The following is a 13,858-nucleotide window of genomic DNA, read 5'->3' as shown; positions in this document are numbered from 1 at the left end:
TTGGTGTGTCAAGACCTGTGTCTCATCATTCATCTAGATATCTGCCCCCTCAGTGCTTCTAGACCTGCTCCCCAGGGGGCAGCTACAGATGTGCACTCTTGGTGTGTCTAGACATGTGTCACATCATTCATCTAGATGTGCGCCCCCTCAGTGCTTCTAGACCTGCTCCCCAGGGTGCAACTAGACATGTGCACTTTAGTGCATCTAGACCTGTGCCTCATCATTCATCTAGTTATGTGCCCCCTCAGTACATCTAGACTTTATCCCCAGGGTGCAGCTAGACATGCGCACCCTTGGTGTGTCTAGATGTGTGTGTCCACATTCATCTTAATATGTGCCCCCACAGTGCTACTAGATGTGCTCCCCAGGGTGCAGCTAGACATGTGCACCCTTGGTGTATCTCGATCTTCAGAGAAGACCCTAAATTATTATTTAACATTTTCTTTCAGAAATCTGTATATCCAAAAATATGGACTTCAGTTCCCATAATGCACTTTGTGGCAGTTCTCATTCCCTGGTTATTCCTATGAATCAATCTTGGAACCACAATCCCCAGAAGCCCTAGAGATCAGTGCTACTTTCACTTTCCCAGGACCAGAGAGGGGGGAGGCAGATTACCTTCAGCTGTGCTGCTCCAGATGCTGCTAATTAGCTCGCTTCAGCACAGGGCAGGGCGGTATTTAAGTAGCTGACTTCAAGAGCACAGGGCTCTTGCATTGAACTCGCTCTCAGCCCTTTTTGCCTTGAGCCTCAAGATTCTGATGTTTCCTGTTGTTGTCAGATCCTGCTCCTGTGCCCCATGCTCCCTGCCCTGCAGCACTGCCACCCTGCCACTCTCCTCTGCCTTCTGCCCTGCTCCCCTGTTGCAGTCTATGTTCCCTGTCTGTAGCCCCTTGCTCTCTTCCACCTATTATCTTGTTGCCTGCCTGCTGCTCCTTCCTCTTTGCCCATTGTCTGTGTTACCTGGCTTTATCTTCCAGGGTTCCAGTCCTGAGTTTCCTTGTTATCTGTCTACAGGCCTGCCCTTGTTATTCCAGTCCAGATTTCCTGTTACTTGTTACCGGTCTGCAGTTACAGTCTCCTGAAGCATTGCAATTAGATTCTTTTCTACTTGCTTTTCCTCTTTCTGAACCTCGTTTACTTGACTGCCTATTTATTCCTAGTTATTTATGCTAACAATCTTGACCTTACTTGTGCTTCTGTTATTCATTTGTTCAGAGTTTGGTTGCTTGGTTTCCCAGCAGGCAATCTCTGCCCCTTCCCTTGTCTTGTTTTACTTCTAGTCTATAGTGAATTTAATGTAACAGTGCGTTGCGCTCAGTTCCCTCAGAGGGCATATGCTGTAGGTTCCGGCTGGACCCATACCGGCTTGTCTCGTGTAAGTACACTCCTTGTTTGTGTCCAAGAGTCCAGACACAGAAGCCACTCTTGCTTCCAAGGAATGGTGCCTGTGGAAGTATTACACAGAGGCATTGAGCTTCCCTTATATCTGTGGGCAGCCTCTAGTACAACCTGTATATTCGCCCCTAGTGGGATTCCTCATTGTCCAGTGCATGGTTCCCATCCCTTCTTGTTTAATATTGAGGTCTGCCCTTTCTTCCTGATTCGTTGTTCTGAATGACCTTGCCTATTCTTCCTTCTTGTTTAGCCTCCTGCTGTATGCAGTCACCTGTCCCTTTGCATCAGCACAGCCACCCACAACCTACCTTGCAACTTTTTACACCTTGGCGATTATAGACCTGCTCCCCAGGGTGCAGCAAGACACGTGCATCCTTTGTGTGTCTAGACCTGTGCCTCATCAATCTTCTTGCTATGTACCCCCTCTGCGCTTCTAGACCTCCTCCCCAGGGAGCAGCTAGACATGTGTACCTTTGGTGTGTCTAGACCTGTGCCACATCATTCATCTAGATATGTGCCCCCTCAGTGCTTCTAGACCTGCTCCCAAGGTACCGCTAGACATGTGAACCCTTGGTGTGTCAAGACCTCTGCCTCGACATTCATCTAGATATGGCCCCCCTCAGTGTTTCTAGAACTGCTTCCTGTTGCGTAGGGTGCTTAATTACATGTGAACAGTACAGAACACAGAATGTCCTTGATGGCTTTGCTCTTAGAATTAAGCGAACACCAGAGGGCAGTTTAAAAGAGTCAAACAGGTGAGTACACTTTTCTAGATCCCAGGACACATCTAAAAAACGAGAATAATATCTTACCTTCGGCGCAGAGCAGAGTGTTGTACGAGGTCTCGACCAGCATGCCCTCTGACTGCAAAGATCCAAAAGAGTGTCAGGAAAAAACACAAAGTTGTAATGCAAAAATATAAACAAGCCATTGTGTTTACTGCCTCAATTGGCTCGGCAAGCACATCGCTATCATACAATAAATTGGGGTAGAGTAAACATGCCATATTGGCTTGTCTACTTTGTAGGTTGTTAATTGAAGCTGCCCTCTGTATACAGCAGTAACATCAAAGAGCTGCCTATCCCTGTATTTGATATCTATGTCTGAGTGATTTACGTTTTTTACATTGGGCCTCATTACGAGTTTGGCGGTAGCCGTGCCTTATTAAGGGCACGGCTACCGCCAAACTCGCTACCGGCCCCGGCACTCGCGAATAGGCCATTACCGGCCCATCACGAGTTGAATGGCCGGTAATTGCCCATTTGTGGGTGCCGGTATGGCCGGCCTCCCGATCCCCATTCTGCCCCATAGGGCAGAATGGGGTTCGGGAGCATGGTTGCACCAGCACCGTTTATAATGGTGCCGGTGCAATCACGAGTTCTGCTTGCGGGTGTCGGTCTGCACGCCTGGTCAGACCACGCGTGCAGTCCGGCACCGGCAAGCAGAACTCGTAATGTTGCAGGGAGGTAAAAACGGCACCGGTAGCACTTCCGGCGACGTTGTTGCCTTTCCGCAACACTCGCAATGAGGCCCATTGTCTAAATAGATCTGTGGACTGAGAAAGATTATGGGTCTCATTACAAGTTTGGAGGTAGCCATGCCCCTTAAAAAAAGGAAGTTCCAAAATGCCCTCTTTGGCATATGTCCCACGCCTTCGTCTGTAAGTTCCAACATTTTAAGTTTGAGAATATTTATTTTCCGAATGCTTTTAATTTGCCAATATTATGTTTAAAGAGTGTTTTACCTTATGTTATCCTCCCTTTCCCACTCGACAGTCGGGCATGTTTAAAAAATATAACAGTGGAAATCTCATTGCACCTCTTTTACCCTGCGCCCCTTTGTCCCCCATTCTCTGAAACTATGTGTCCTTCTGCCGTTTCAAAAATGTTTTCCATTTATTGTGAAACAGGTTTGAACCCCTTGGTGTCAACCTTGCAACCATCATACTGATCCACTTCTATTGTTTTCACTGGTTTATTTTTTCCTTTTGTTTTTCCTGTTAAACTTTTTTGTTGCAAACCTTTATTGTTAGTCCTTTATCTTTCAAAATTGTATTGTGGAATTTAACGCCAGATGCCCAGTTGACCCTTGGCAGGGTTTTGATTGCTCTATTCCCCAGTCTCTCAATGCTTTGGCCTGCAACAGCTAGAGCTACTACAGCTACTCTTCAGGATGTATGCAAGGCTTAGAGATTTCACATACAACGAGGTCCTCTACCTGATTTTTGGGTCTTAGTAACTGAAGCAACTGGGTGCCTGCCCCCGACAGTGGATGAAAGGCCTGTGCCCAGTGTGAAAAGTATCCCCTGTCAGACCCTCTTAGCTCACTTAGAACTGTTTGGCAGATATCGCAAAGGCTTCCCTAGCAGGACGGGCAGGATCCTGTACAGCAACATCCCCAAACCAGGCAATCCTGTTGGCACCACCTGCCTCCAGAATATCCTGTGTAGCAGGCAAGGAGAATTGAATTGTTCGTCACCCGCTACAAACAGATCACGCTTCGAAAGCACCCACCAGAAAGGACCAGAAACTGCTCTGCTCCTGAAGCGGGGCCTACCTGCACTTGTGCAGGATTTTAAAGCAATGGTCCAACCTTGCTGCTTTTAGTAATGCTGGATCGTAAAAAAAAAAAAAAAAACTGCACCACAATGGCTTTTTAAATCAGCCCGAGGGAAACGTGAGGGAATAATAAAACATGTGTGCAAAACGTGAGAATGATCACAAGCTCAACCAAAGGGAAGAGGCAGCCCGGGGATGAAAGGGACAGCCGGTAAAGAGGCAGTGAGAAATCTGGAGCAGGAGTGGTGCAGAGTTTAGAGTGAGTTGGTACTGGAAGAGGTAGCTATAAGGAGGAAGGGTGTGGAGAGTGGGGAAATGAGTGGGTGAGTTTGGAGGTAGGAGGGGGAGAAGAGAGAACAGCAGACGGTGGAACGAGGGGAACAGCAAAGGTTGGAACAAAAAAAACCTCTGCGGTTTGAAGGAGGAGAACATCATAGGATGGGAGGGTGAAAGACTAGCAAGGGGTGGCAGAAAGATTCATTCAGAAGCCACAGAAGCGTATGAGTAGGGAGAGAAGACTATTAAGGATAGAACTATCTGAAGATGACTTGCATATTTGTAGCAGGGTGTAGGAGTCAAATCCTGATCTGGAGGAGCTGAGCCCACTGTGCATGAGAAAGCCAGTTGCAGGATGACTTGGAGGACCCAGACCAGAGCAGGTTCAGAAAAGCAGAGCAGAGAGTAGATATCAGAACCCCAAGGAAGCAAAGTGATAAGACCCCAGAAGCTGCTCTGGAAACTGAGGCCAGGAGGCTGGGTTGTCATTGTCTGCCCCATGAACATCAAGATATAGCTACACCTTGTGGCAGAGACACAGAGACAGATAGGAGGAAGTACCCTGCTAACAACTTTAGGAGACACAATCAGGAGGACACTTTTGTTAGCTAAGCTGAATAAAGAGGGTAGTAGTGCCAGCGGTAGGCTGGAGTTTTATGCACTTTGGGTTGATGAAACTTCGTAGGACGATCTCCTTTGATTTGTGTTGTGAATAAAGACTGCTTATACTAATTGTGGTGTTCAGGCGTTGTGTGTATCTCACACTGCCATGTTATAGATCCTTTCAGAGATGGGATCCCAAAGTGTGTTCCGGAAACCTATGTAAGACCTCCAAGGTATACAAAATGGCTCATCTATACAGCCAGGCGGTCCTGCACACTAGTGAGAGTTTACCTGGACCCACAAAGCTGTGACTAAGTGGATATCCTCAAAGGGCCTGGACCTTGGATTGCACAGGTCTTATGGCTCTTCTTCCAGAGGGGATTTACGGTATAGAAGCCCCTAAATTGGGCTTTGTGGTTAAATAAGGTAGTGTGGGGGCTGGTGTGATTGACAGAGACTACTGGCGAATTGTGAAGGTCCTAAATTCAGCAGGGGGATCCAGAAGCCCAGTTGATTTGTGGTTTTCACCTGCCTTCTCAACCAGAGGTGGTAGAGGAATTGATGAAACGAGGCAGGAAGAGGCTGTATTTGGGTACGTCTATCTTTCAAAGGGGAGTGAGCCAGACCCATTTTAGCCATTTTGTCAGAGGTACCGACTCTTGAGGGCAGAGGATCCCCTATTAGAAGCAGTGTTTGAGTTGGAGTAATGTCAAGATCATTCGGTATGAGCATCCGTTGACACCACAATATCAGCAGAGGAAGGGAAAAGGTTTATGGGACTCTAATTCATACAAAGAAGAGGTCTGCTCTAAAGGGGCATGAATAACATATTATTGGTCCCTTCTGTGTTCCAAAATGCAGTTATCAACCTGGCCCATCCCTATTGAAAAACGATGGGCTGGAGGGTTGCCCAGGGCTGTACCAGTGGTTATGAGTGATTCAAAACCTGACAGCCATCACATTTATTTTTGCTTTAAGTTACCCCGTGTGGGATGGGTATGCCCAGATGTGGGTCCCGAGTCTGCGAACCCTAGAGACCCAAGCTTCTCCTCACGGATGATGCCCAATGAGACTGAAACTTGTCGGGGGATGCTTGCGGTCTTGTGCAGAAGGGAATGACCTAGCAGTTCGGGTTTTGGGGCAGGTCAAAGCCTGATTTGCATATGGTCTTTCCCCTCTGTAATGGCTTAGCAGGCTGAAGAATGATAGTCTGGAGGATTGCCCAGAGCTGTGCCAGTGGTTATGATTGATTCAAAACCTTCCAGCCATGTCATTTTGGTTTTACTTTAAATCACCCTGAGTGGTAATGGTATTCCCTGATGTGGGTTGCAACCCTGCTGGGCCTAGAGACCCAAGGTACTCCTCACCGATGGTGCTGAATGAGGCCAAAACATGTCTGTGTATGCTTGTGGTCTCGTGAAGAAGGGATGAGACCTAGAAGTTCGAGCTGCACAGGCCCTTTTGGGGTGGGACCAAGCCTGATTTGCATATGGTCTTTCCCTTTCTGCAATGGCTTATCATGCTGAAGAACAATGGTCTGGAGGGTTGCCCAGAGCTGTGCCAGTGGTTATGATTTATTCAAAACCTTCCAGTATCGCATTTTGGTTTTGCTACATTCCCATTTCTCAGCAGGACACCATGGAGCGTCAAAAATACAGGAATACAGCCTTGGCCATTTTCTTGGCCACTGGATCCAATAAACCTTAGGGAATGATGTGGGAAAGGCAATGTTACAGCTCCTCCCAATCACATCTGTCCCATTTTCCAAAATTCAGATGGATGTGGTAGGTCCCATCAATGCAGGTAAAGCTGGGAACAGCTATATTCTAATTGTGTTAGACTACATCACCATATATCAGCAAGGCTTTGCTATGAGGACAACATGTGCAAAACATTCTGAAGCACTTAATTTCCCACTTTATCTGAGGCATGGTAATTGCTGAAGGAAATTCTCAGAGATAAAATGGCCTCCTTAAAGCCAAAACCTCTGAATGATCGGAATAAATTGTTGAAGATGGAGACCAACTAAGCCTTGTTCTAATACCCACAGACATGTTGCCTTGTGAAGCATTGTAATTAAACCCTCAAAAACCTCAGTCCGAAATATGTTTTGGATTATCTAAGGATGTGGGAGACTTTGAGCCATTTTTGGATCCCTGAAAGTTCCACAAGCTTTTAGTGTTTTTTCTCATAGTCCAAGTCTATTGGGGAGAACCCTGAGACAGTATAAATATCCTCAGGGAGGGTTGGGAAAGATAAGACAAACCATAAGAGGATGCCCCCAGATTTTGTGAGAACCATCCAGTTGAGCCTGGGATTGATCCTCAACTTTGCACAACAACATCAACAAGTTAGCCGAGAGAAACAGAAGCACCTTCGTCATCTTCGAATCCACACTCTCTTTCTCTCCTCACATCTCTGACATCTCTAAGAAGTCATATTACCAGCGGCACCTCCTCAGAGGTATTCTTCCTTTCCTCTCCTTCCACCAGAGGGCTCAATGTCTTCAGAGCTCTGGTTCTCTCTAGGCTGGACTATTGTAACAGCCTCTTTCTAAATCTGCCTGCTTCTACTCTCTGCCCTCTGCAACTTATCCTCAAGCCCAGGATCGTATCTCTCCAGGACTGAAATCTGTGCCCTGGCTCCCAGTGGCTGTGAGGATTAAGTTCAAAACACTCTGCGTCATTTGCAAGGCCTTCTGGGGACTGGGGGCTCAATACCTTCAACTCTCTCTTCCTAAACATGTTCCTTCTCGATCTCTTCGCTCATTCACCTCCAACTCCCTCAGGGTCAGTCGCTTCTCCAAGCAATGATTTGGTGTTAGATCTCTTTCATCGGCTGGTGCCTCCCTCTGGAACAGCCTCCCTGCCTCCCTTAAACTTGAGGAGAACCATCTCCAGTTCCAGAAGCACCTCAAAACCTTTCTCTTTGCTTCTGCTTTTTCTCCTCCTCTTCTCTGCTGACCTCCTGGCTGTAACCGGAACTGCACTGGCTACCTGGACACCCTCTGATCTCGGGCCCAGGTCCTTCCCCCACCAGCGTCATACTCCTGGACTGCCCACCTAGCGACCCCCGCACTTGGGGACTGTTTCTGTATCCCTACAGTCCCCCTACCAGCGCTTGACACATGATGCCCGCACTTACCCATGCACTTGCCACTTGTTGGCCCTTACTTACTTATTGTTATCATCTTCTCCCATGTACTGCACTGTCCCTGCCCCCTTCCCACGCACTTGCACGATCTGAATGACACCTAGCCTAGTAGGATCGCTGTCCGTCCTCCCTTTTTTCCCCTCCCGTGCCTCGTCACGCCTTGTGCATAGGCGCGTTATAAATGCCATATGATATCATATCATATCACCTATGTGCTTGGAAAGCAAAACCAAGGATGTTCAAATTAGATGACATTGTCCTGTTCTTACTTCTGACCTTATAAAAAAAGCTGATGACTAAGTGGCACAGACCTTACCCCATCACCCACATTCCCAGGACTTCAAAAATCAGGTTTAACAAGATATTGTCTGATGTTCACTAGCCTTTTGCCTATCTAAGACAATGAAAGCTGAGGTGAAAAATATGTTGGACCTGCAGGTGATTGAGACCTCACAAAGCCAATGGTCGGATCGTATTGTGCTGGTGCTTATACATGATGGACTTTTCCGATCTTGGGTGGATTTACAAAAAGTGGATGAAATCTCTCACACTGATGTCTAACCATGCAACAAGAAATGAAGATTGAGAATTGGACCTGCATAATATATCTCAACCAATGACTTCACCAAAGGATACTGGCAGATTTCCTTTGCATCAGAATACCGTTTAAGGTTCTACTATTGGGGCTGAATGGGGCCCCAGCCACATTCTAGAGAGTGATAGATAGAATATTACAGCACCATCAAGCCTTTTCTGGAGCCGATCTGGATGAAATTGTAGTATAGACCACAAATTGGTCTGGCCACATGAGATAACTATAAATGGTCATCCCGAGCCCAGAAGGCCAAACATAAGTTTAAACCATTTGAATTCCACCTAGCCTTCACCTCAGTAAAATACCTGGGCTTTCAGGTCAGAAAAGGTACAGTGCAACCCCAAAAAGCAAAGGTCAAAAGGATATATAACATCATGACTCCCTAAAAGAAAGAGGAAGTTGCAAGCTTTCTTTGCATGGTTAACTAGTATCAATGCCTCATTCCAAACCCTCAACCATAGGGGGACCTGTAACAGATCAACTAAAAGGATCCACATGTAATTGTATCCAAAGGACCGAAATTATGGAGAACACATTTTATGAGGTTCAAACCTCCTTGTTACACACCTGTTTACAATGTCCAATATCAATGACCTGTCTATATCCCAAAGGATGCCTCCTGGTTGGTTCTAGATGCAGTCCCATGTCGATTCGGAAATGGGGTATAAGAACACGTAATATTCCTTATAGGTAATGCTGGTTCCGATGATTACAATGTCATGGGGTACAATACCAAGCTATGTACCTTACTGGTAACCATGGGTCTGGTGGATATAATGTCTCCTGTGCAAATTCCTTATCTTTGAAACATCTGTGAATGGCATTCAGACAGTACCGGGTGGCAGTACCCATATCCATGATGCAGTGAAGGCCATCCTTACACCCTCCACTAGAAGTGAACGTGCCCAGGATATAAATGGTGCCATCTGCCCGGAATCTGACAGTTCCCCAGATACATCCTCTCACAGGTGGACTGGGATTGTTCTCAGGGGACTGAAGGGAGGAAGGTGGGCAGATAAACCCTGTATCCATCAGACCAAGCATTACACATAAGGTAGGCAGCTTGTCCTTCTAATGGACTATCTCCTCTGCAGATTACTTAGGTTTGATAGGCAATCCCAGCAATGACAAAAAAAGGAAATGGATCCTATCATAGCACCTTTAGTAGGTAGGATCAAGAATATGTTTATAATCACAATGAAGATGATATGTACGCTTTGATTATGCGGTTTAGGCCCCCCAAAGCCCCAGGGCCAGATGGCCTATCTAATGCGGTATTTAAAAAAGAGCATGAATTTTGGCCTTATTTCTTGAATACATTGTTTAAAAAGGTGGCCAAAAACGGAATTATTCCTACCTCATGAACAAAAATGTTGTTGAGACCTGTTTACAAAAACGGTATCGGGGAAGACCCACTGAGCTATAGATTACTCGCTTTGACAGACGCCTCCAGTAAACCTTTCAGTAATGTGCTATTGGACGATTTATGGTCCTGGGTAAACACATCCCATCTCATATCTTGCCAACAGACTGATTTCCGTAAAGCAATTTCAACTCTACATAACATTTGGGCACTAAAATACTTCATATTCAACACTATAATTTCAGTGTTTCCTCAAAATGTTTAGCTTTCGTCAATTACTCCAGTGCTTTCAATTGCATGGATCGCAACAAACTATGGAGTAAGCTTAGCTCAATTATACACTCAGAACTCGGTAGCATTGCAGTTTGATCAAGCAGGCTCATATTCTGCTAAAATCTGTAACATCCCTACATCTAATGGCCTTCTGCAGGGAGGTGTGCTGGCTCCCATCGTATACAATCTTTATGTGGCCGATATGGGGAAGCTTGTAATACCTATCCTCCCAAGATTGGCAAGTATACAATTTGTTGGTTGGGGTATGTCGACAACACGGTTGTCCTGGAAAAGACTCCTACAGGTTTGCAGCGATCCTTGCCTGCATGGACAAATTATTCAAAAGAAAATAATCTGAAAATAAATCAATCTAAAACCGAGATGTTGGCCCTTACTAGAAGAAAGACCTTCAGGAGTTTTTCCTGGACAATTGACACCAAACCCATAGAAGTCGCCCATCAGTATATCAATTTGGGCTCCCTTCTGACTGATTCTCTATCCGCCCTGATTATAAAAAGCCATATAGCAGCAAAGGCCATCAAAAAATTCAGCATTGCAAAAAAATTAGATTTTCTTTCTACCAAAAAAAGATTGGAGAATACACAAGACAAGGGATTTCACTATTTAATTATCTGGTGTACAGCAGTGACCAGAAAATACCTACTTTTATTGTGAAGTTAAGGTTTACAATTCTTCCCTCACGCATGATAACTGTGCCTAGAGACAATATACTGTGTACGGATCGTCGTTGTAGATTGTGCAAAAAAGAATTGGAAACTTCAAGGCATTTCTTAACTCAATGCCCTTGACTTGTCACTTTATATTTGAACCTATATGTTGTTCATGTGGATGATGTTACAAATATTACCACAGACCAATTTTGGTCTAATATTATGACGGCCAATTCTACAGTGTTACTTAATGTAGTATTGCAGGTATGGAAGTATATTGAAGCTATAATTTATCTGGTATAATTTGTACATCACATTCTTTAGTCTGTGAATTGCATCTGCTAAATATAAAAAAATGGCTTTTTTTAGATTAGATGTATTGCATTAAGGCATTAGATCAATTGTTTTAACATGTTCTTTGTATATATTGGATATTGATTATAACACGAATGCTTATTGTTGGATGTCAATTGTATTTAATTGTGTAAAGGCTATATTATGTAAGCAAATACATACAGAAAAACAAGGCTGTACGGAGCATTGAGATACCAGGTCAGGCAGAAACAGATATCACTCAAATGTGTGCGGCACTAGTGCTCTATCAAACCAGCCCTCAGTCCTTGCATCTGATTTAAGGCAGTACTGGTAAGTAGAGTTCACCCAGTGGCAGCGCTGTAGTTCTTCTGAATTAGTTCCTCCATTAAGGAAACAGGTTGTAGTTTCACAACCCATGGTTGTATGCACCACAATCCCTTCAGGCCGAGTTTTGTGTGCTGCCTCACAAGGAATTTTAAGTCACAGCTGTGTACAGGCTAAAGGGCTAAAGGGTGAAGGCATCAGTTTTGTCAATCTGCTTTTTCCCCGTGGAATTAGTTTTCACACCACAAGTCCTTATAAGCCCCCTTAAGCACACACCTTTTCTCACACAACTGCTGTCCTCATGTGCCAGAGTGAATATTATTGACTCAGTACAGTGTGCAGATTCTTGAATGCTGACATTCATAGACTTTAGTTGGACTGTCAATTTATTTCTTCACTTCACTTCTGTCAATGGTGGTTTCTAGGCCAGCTGGTACTGATAATTCTGAAATGTGCCAAGACGAACTCGGGCCAGTATCTTAATGGCAAGATATTGAGTGACACCATAGTCATTCAACACACACAAGCGAGGTGGCGGGGGCAGATACTGGGGCCCTTCCAACTCCCTCACCCCACCACTGGGACATAGCTGGTTCTGGCATTTTCCCTGGTATGCCCACTGCCACAGGTCGGGAGGGGTCCTTGCCTCCCCTTGGCAGGGTCTACTCCCAGACTCCATCACAGTGACTAGATAGAAGTCCTGGACCGATATCTTTCTGGCATTCAACTACAGACAAAGGCCTTGGCTGCCCTGCATAACATGAGGAAGTACACCTCTGCATTTATTCACACCTCAGCTACCCATCAGTCTCTTCTTTATGTGAATAACAGTAAGGTGTGTAGGGAGAACAAATCTGGTGTGAAGGTGGACAGCGGAAGTTAGGCAAGGAAGATTCAGGGGGAAGCGTTTCCAAGGCCTCAGAGGGAGAAACACATAGAGAGGCCTCAGAGAAGATTGATACAGGGAGGGAGGCAGTATTCAAATGGTCACATCCTGTGTGTACATGTACATAGAGATAGAAGGATCATACCACTATGTGCAATCTCATTTTAGGCCATGGTACTGCCATCAAATTGCTAGGCAGAGTTGTCAAATGCCCAGGCGTTTCCATGAAATACCAGTTATTTCTATTCATTGTGCTAGGCAGACACCTAATATTATGGTACACTGCCATTATACCTCAGGTATTGACAAAATATGCAGGTACTGCCATCAAATGGCCAAGTAAAGTCACTACTTGCTAGGTATTTCCACTATACGCCCATTTACTTATCCAGTGTTCTAGGAAGTAGCATTATATGACCGGGGTACTCCCAATGTAGGGCAAATGTTGTCATAGTATGCATATTATGCCATCAAATGGCTTCAAAATGGAATGGATGCCGAAGTACCTAAAGAGCATGCAACATATCAGGGTTCACAATTGCTGGGAGCTGTTTAGATCCTGCTTCTACCCTGGGAGAGCCTGGTTAGCTTAAGACCCACATTTAACAGGAGATACATTTGGCTCCCCAGGACAACTGGTGGCTTACAAACAAAAAATGGGACATTAACTTTGAGTTTTTTTAGAATGTAAATCAAGGAGAATTATGACACATCTAGGCTACATTTAAATATAATGGATCCTAGATAATCGGCAAAATGTTACAGTGTGCATTTCATGTGGAAGTTAGATTTGCAGTGCACTGTGTTCTTGCTCTTGGTTGTTAAGCAATAGCTCTTGCCAACTGGGTGATGCCTGACACCCACAAGCTGGTTTTAGCTTCTGCTCATCGAATCTCAATTTCAAACCATGCATATTGGCTTTCAATTTATCAGGATGTGTTGCTAAATGAACAGGTCCACCATTATAGGACCAGTATTCTCATAATAGGTACTTGCTCCCATCATATGCCAGCTGCTCTTACAACGTACTAAGGTACTTCCATTCGACATATGCAATAAGTAGCGCGATTATAAGCCAAGGTACGCCCATAACAGGTCAGGAATTCCTGGAACATGTATGCTCTAGATTGAAAGGTGCAGATAGTATCATCAAATGGTCAAGCACAAGCAGAACTATGGCTGGTATTGAACCTCAATGCTATATATTATCTGGGCATGTACTGCCAATAGGTCATATTTCCCCTAACAGTTCTCTTGTAATCTTATGCTATGGTAGGTATTGCCACTATATGCAACAAATTCACATTATTAGGTCAGGCTTCCTTCAGTCTATACACACTGATATACACTCACACGCCCATGTATGCTGGCACGCTAACGCATGAAGAGCCAACGACAATCATATGGAGGATGGGAAAAGAGAACAAATAGATGAAGAGGTAT

General features: G+C 45.0%; 1 protein-coding gene across 4 annotated transcripts in view; it reads right to left on the bottom strand.

Annotated features, from left to right (window-relative positions):
* LOC138580215 (alpha-2-macroglobulin-like protein 1) overlaps window positions 1–13,858 on the bottom strand; it is a 1,347,911-nt gene that overhangs the window by 398,211 nt on the left and 935,842 nt on the right. For all 4 annotated transcript variants that reach the window (XM_069650572.1, XM_069650575.1, XM_069650574.1 and 1 more), the window contains one exon: window positions 2,211–2,262. In XM_069650572.1, coding sequence (XP_069506673.1) covers window positions 2,211–2,262 — 52 coding nt within the window. The remainder of the gene's footprint in view (window positions 1–2,210; window positions 2,263–13,858) is intronic.

Source organism: Ambystoma mexicanum, chromosome 3p (assembly GCF_040938575.1).
Source record: "Ambystoma mexicanum isolate Mex_15411 chromosome 3p, UKY_AmexF1_1, whole genome shotgun sequence".
Lineage (NCBI taxonomy): Eukaryota > Metazoa > Chordata > Amphibia > Caudata > Ambystomatidae > Ambystoma > Ambystoma mexicanum.
The sequence above is the reverse complement of the archived record's forward strand: the minus strand, read 5'-3'. Positions and strand labels throughout refer to the sequence as shown.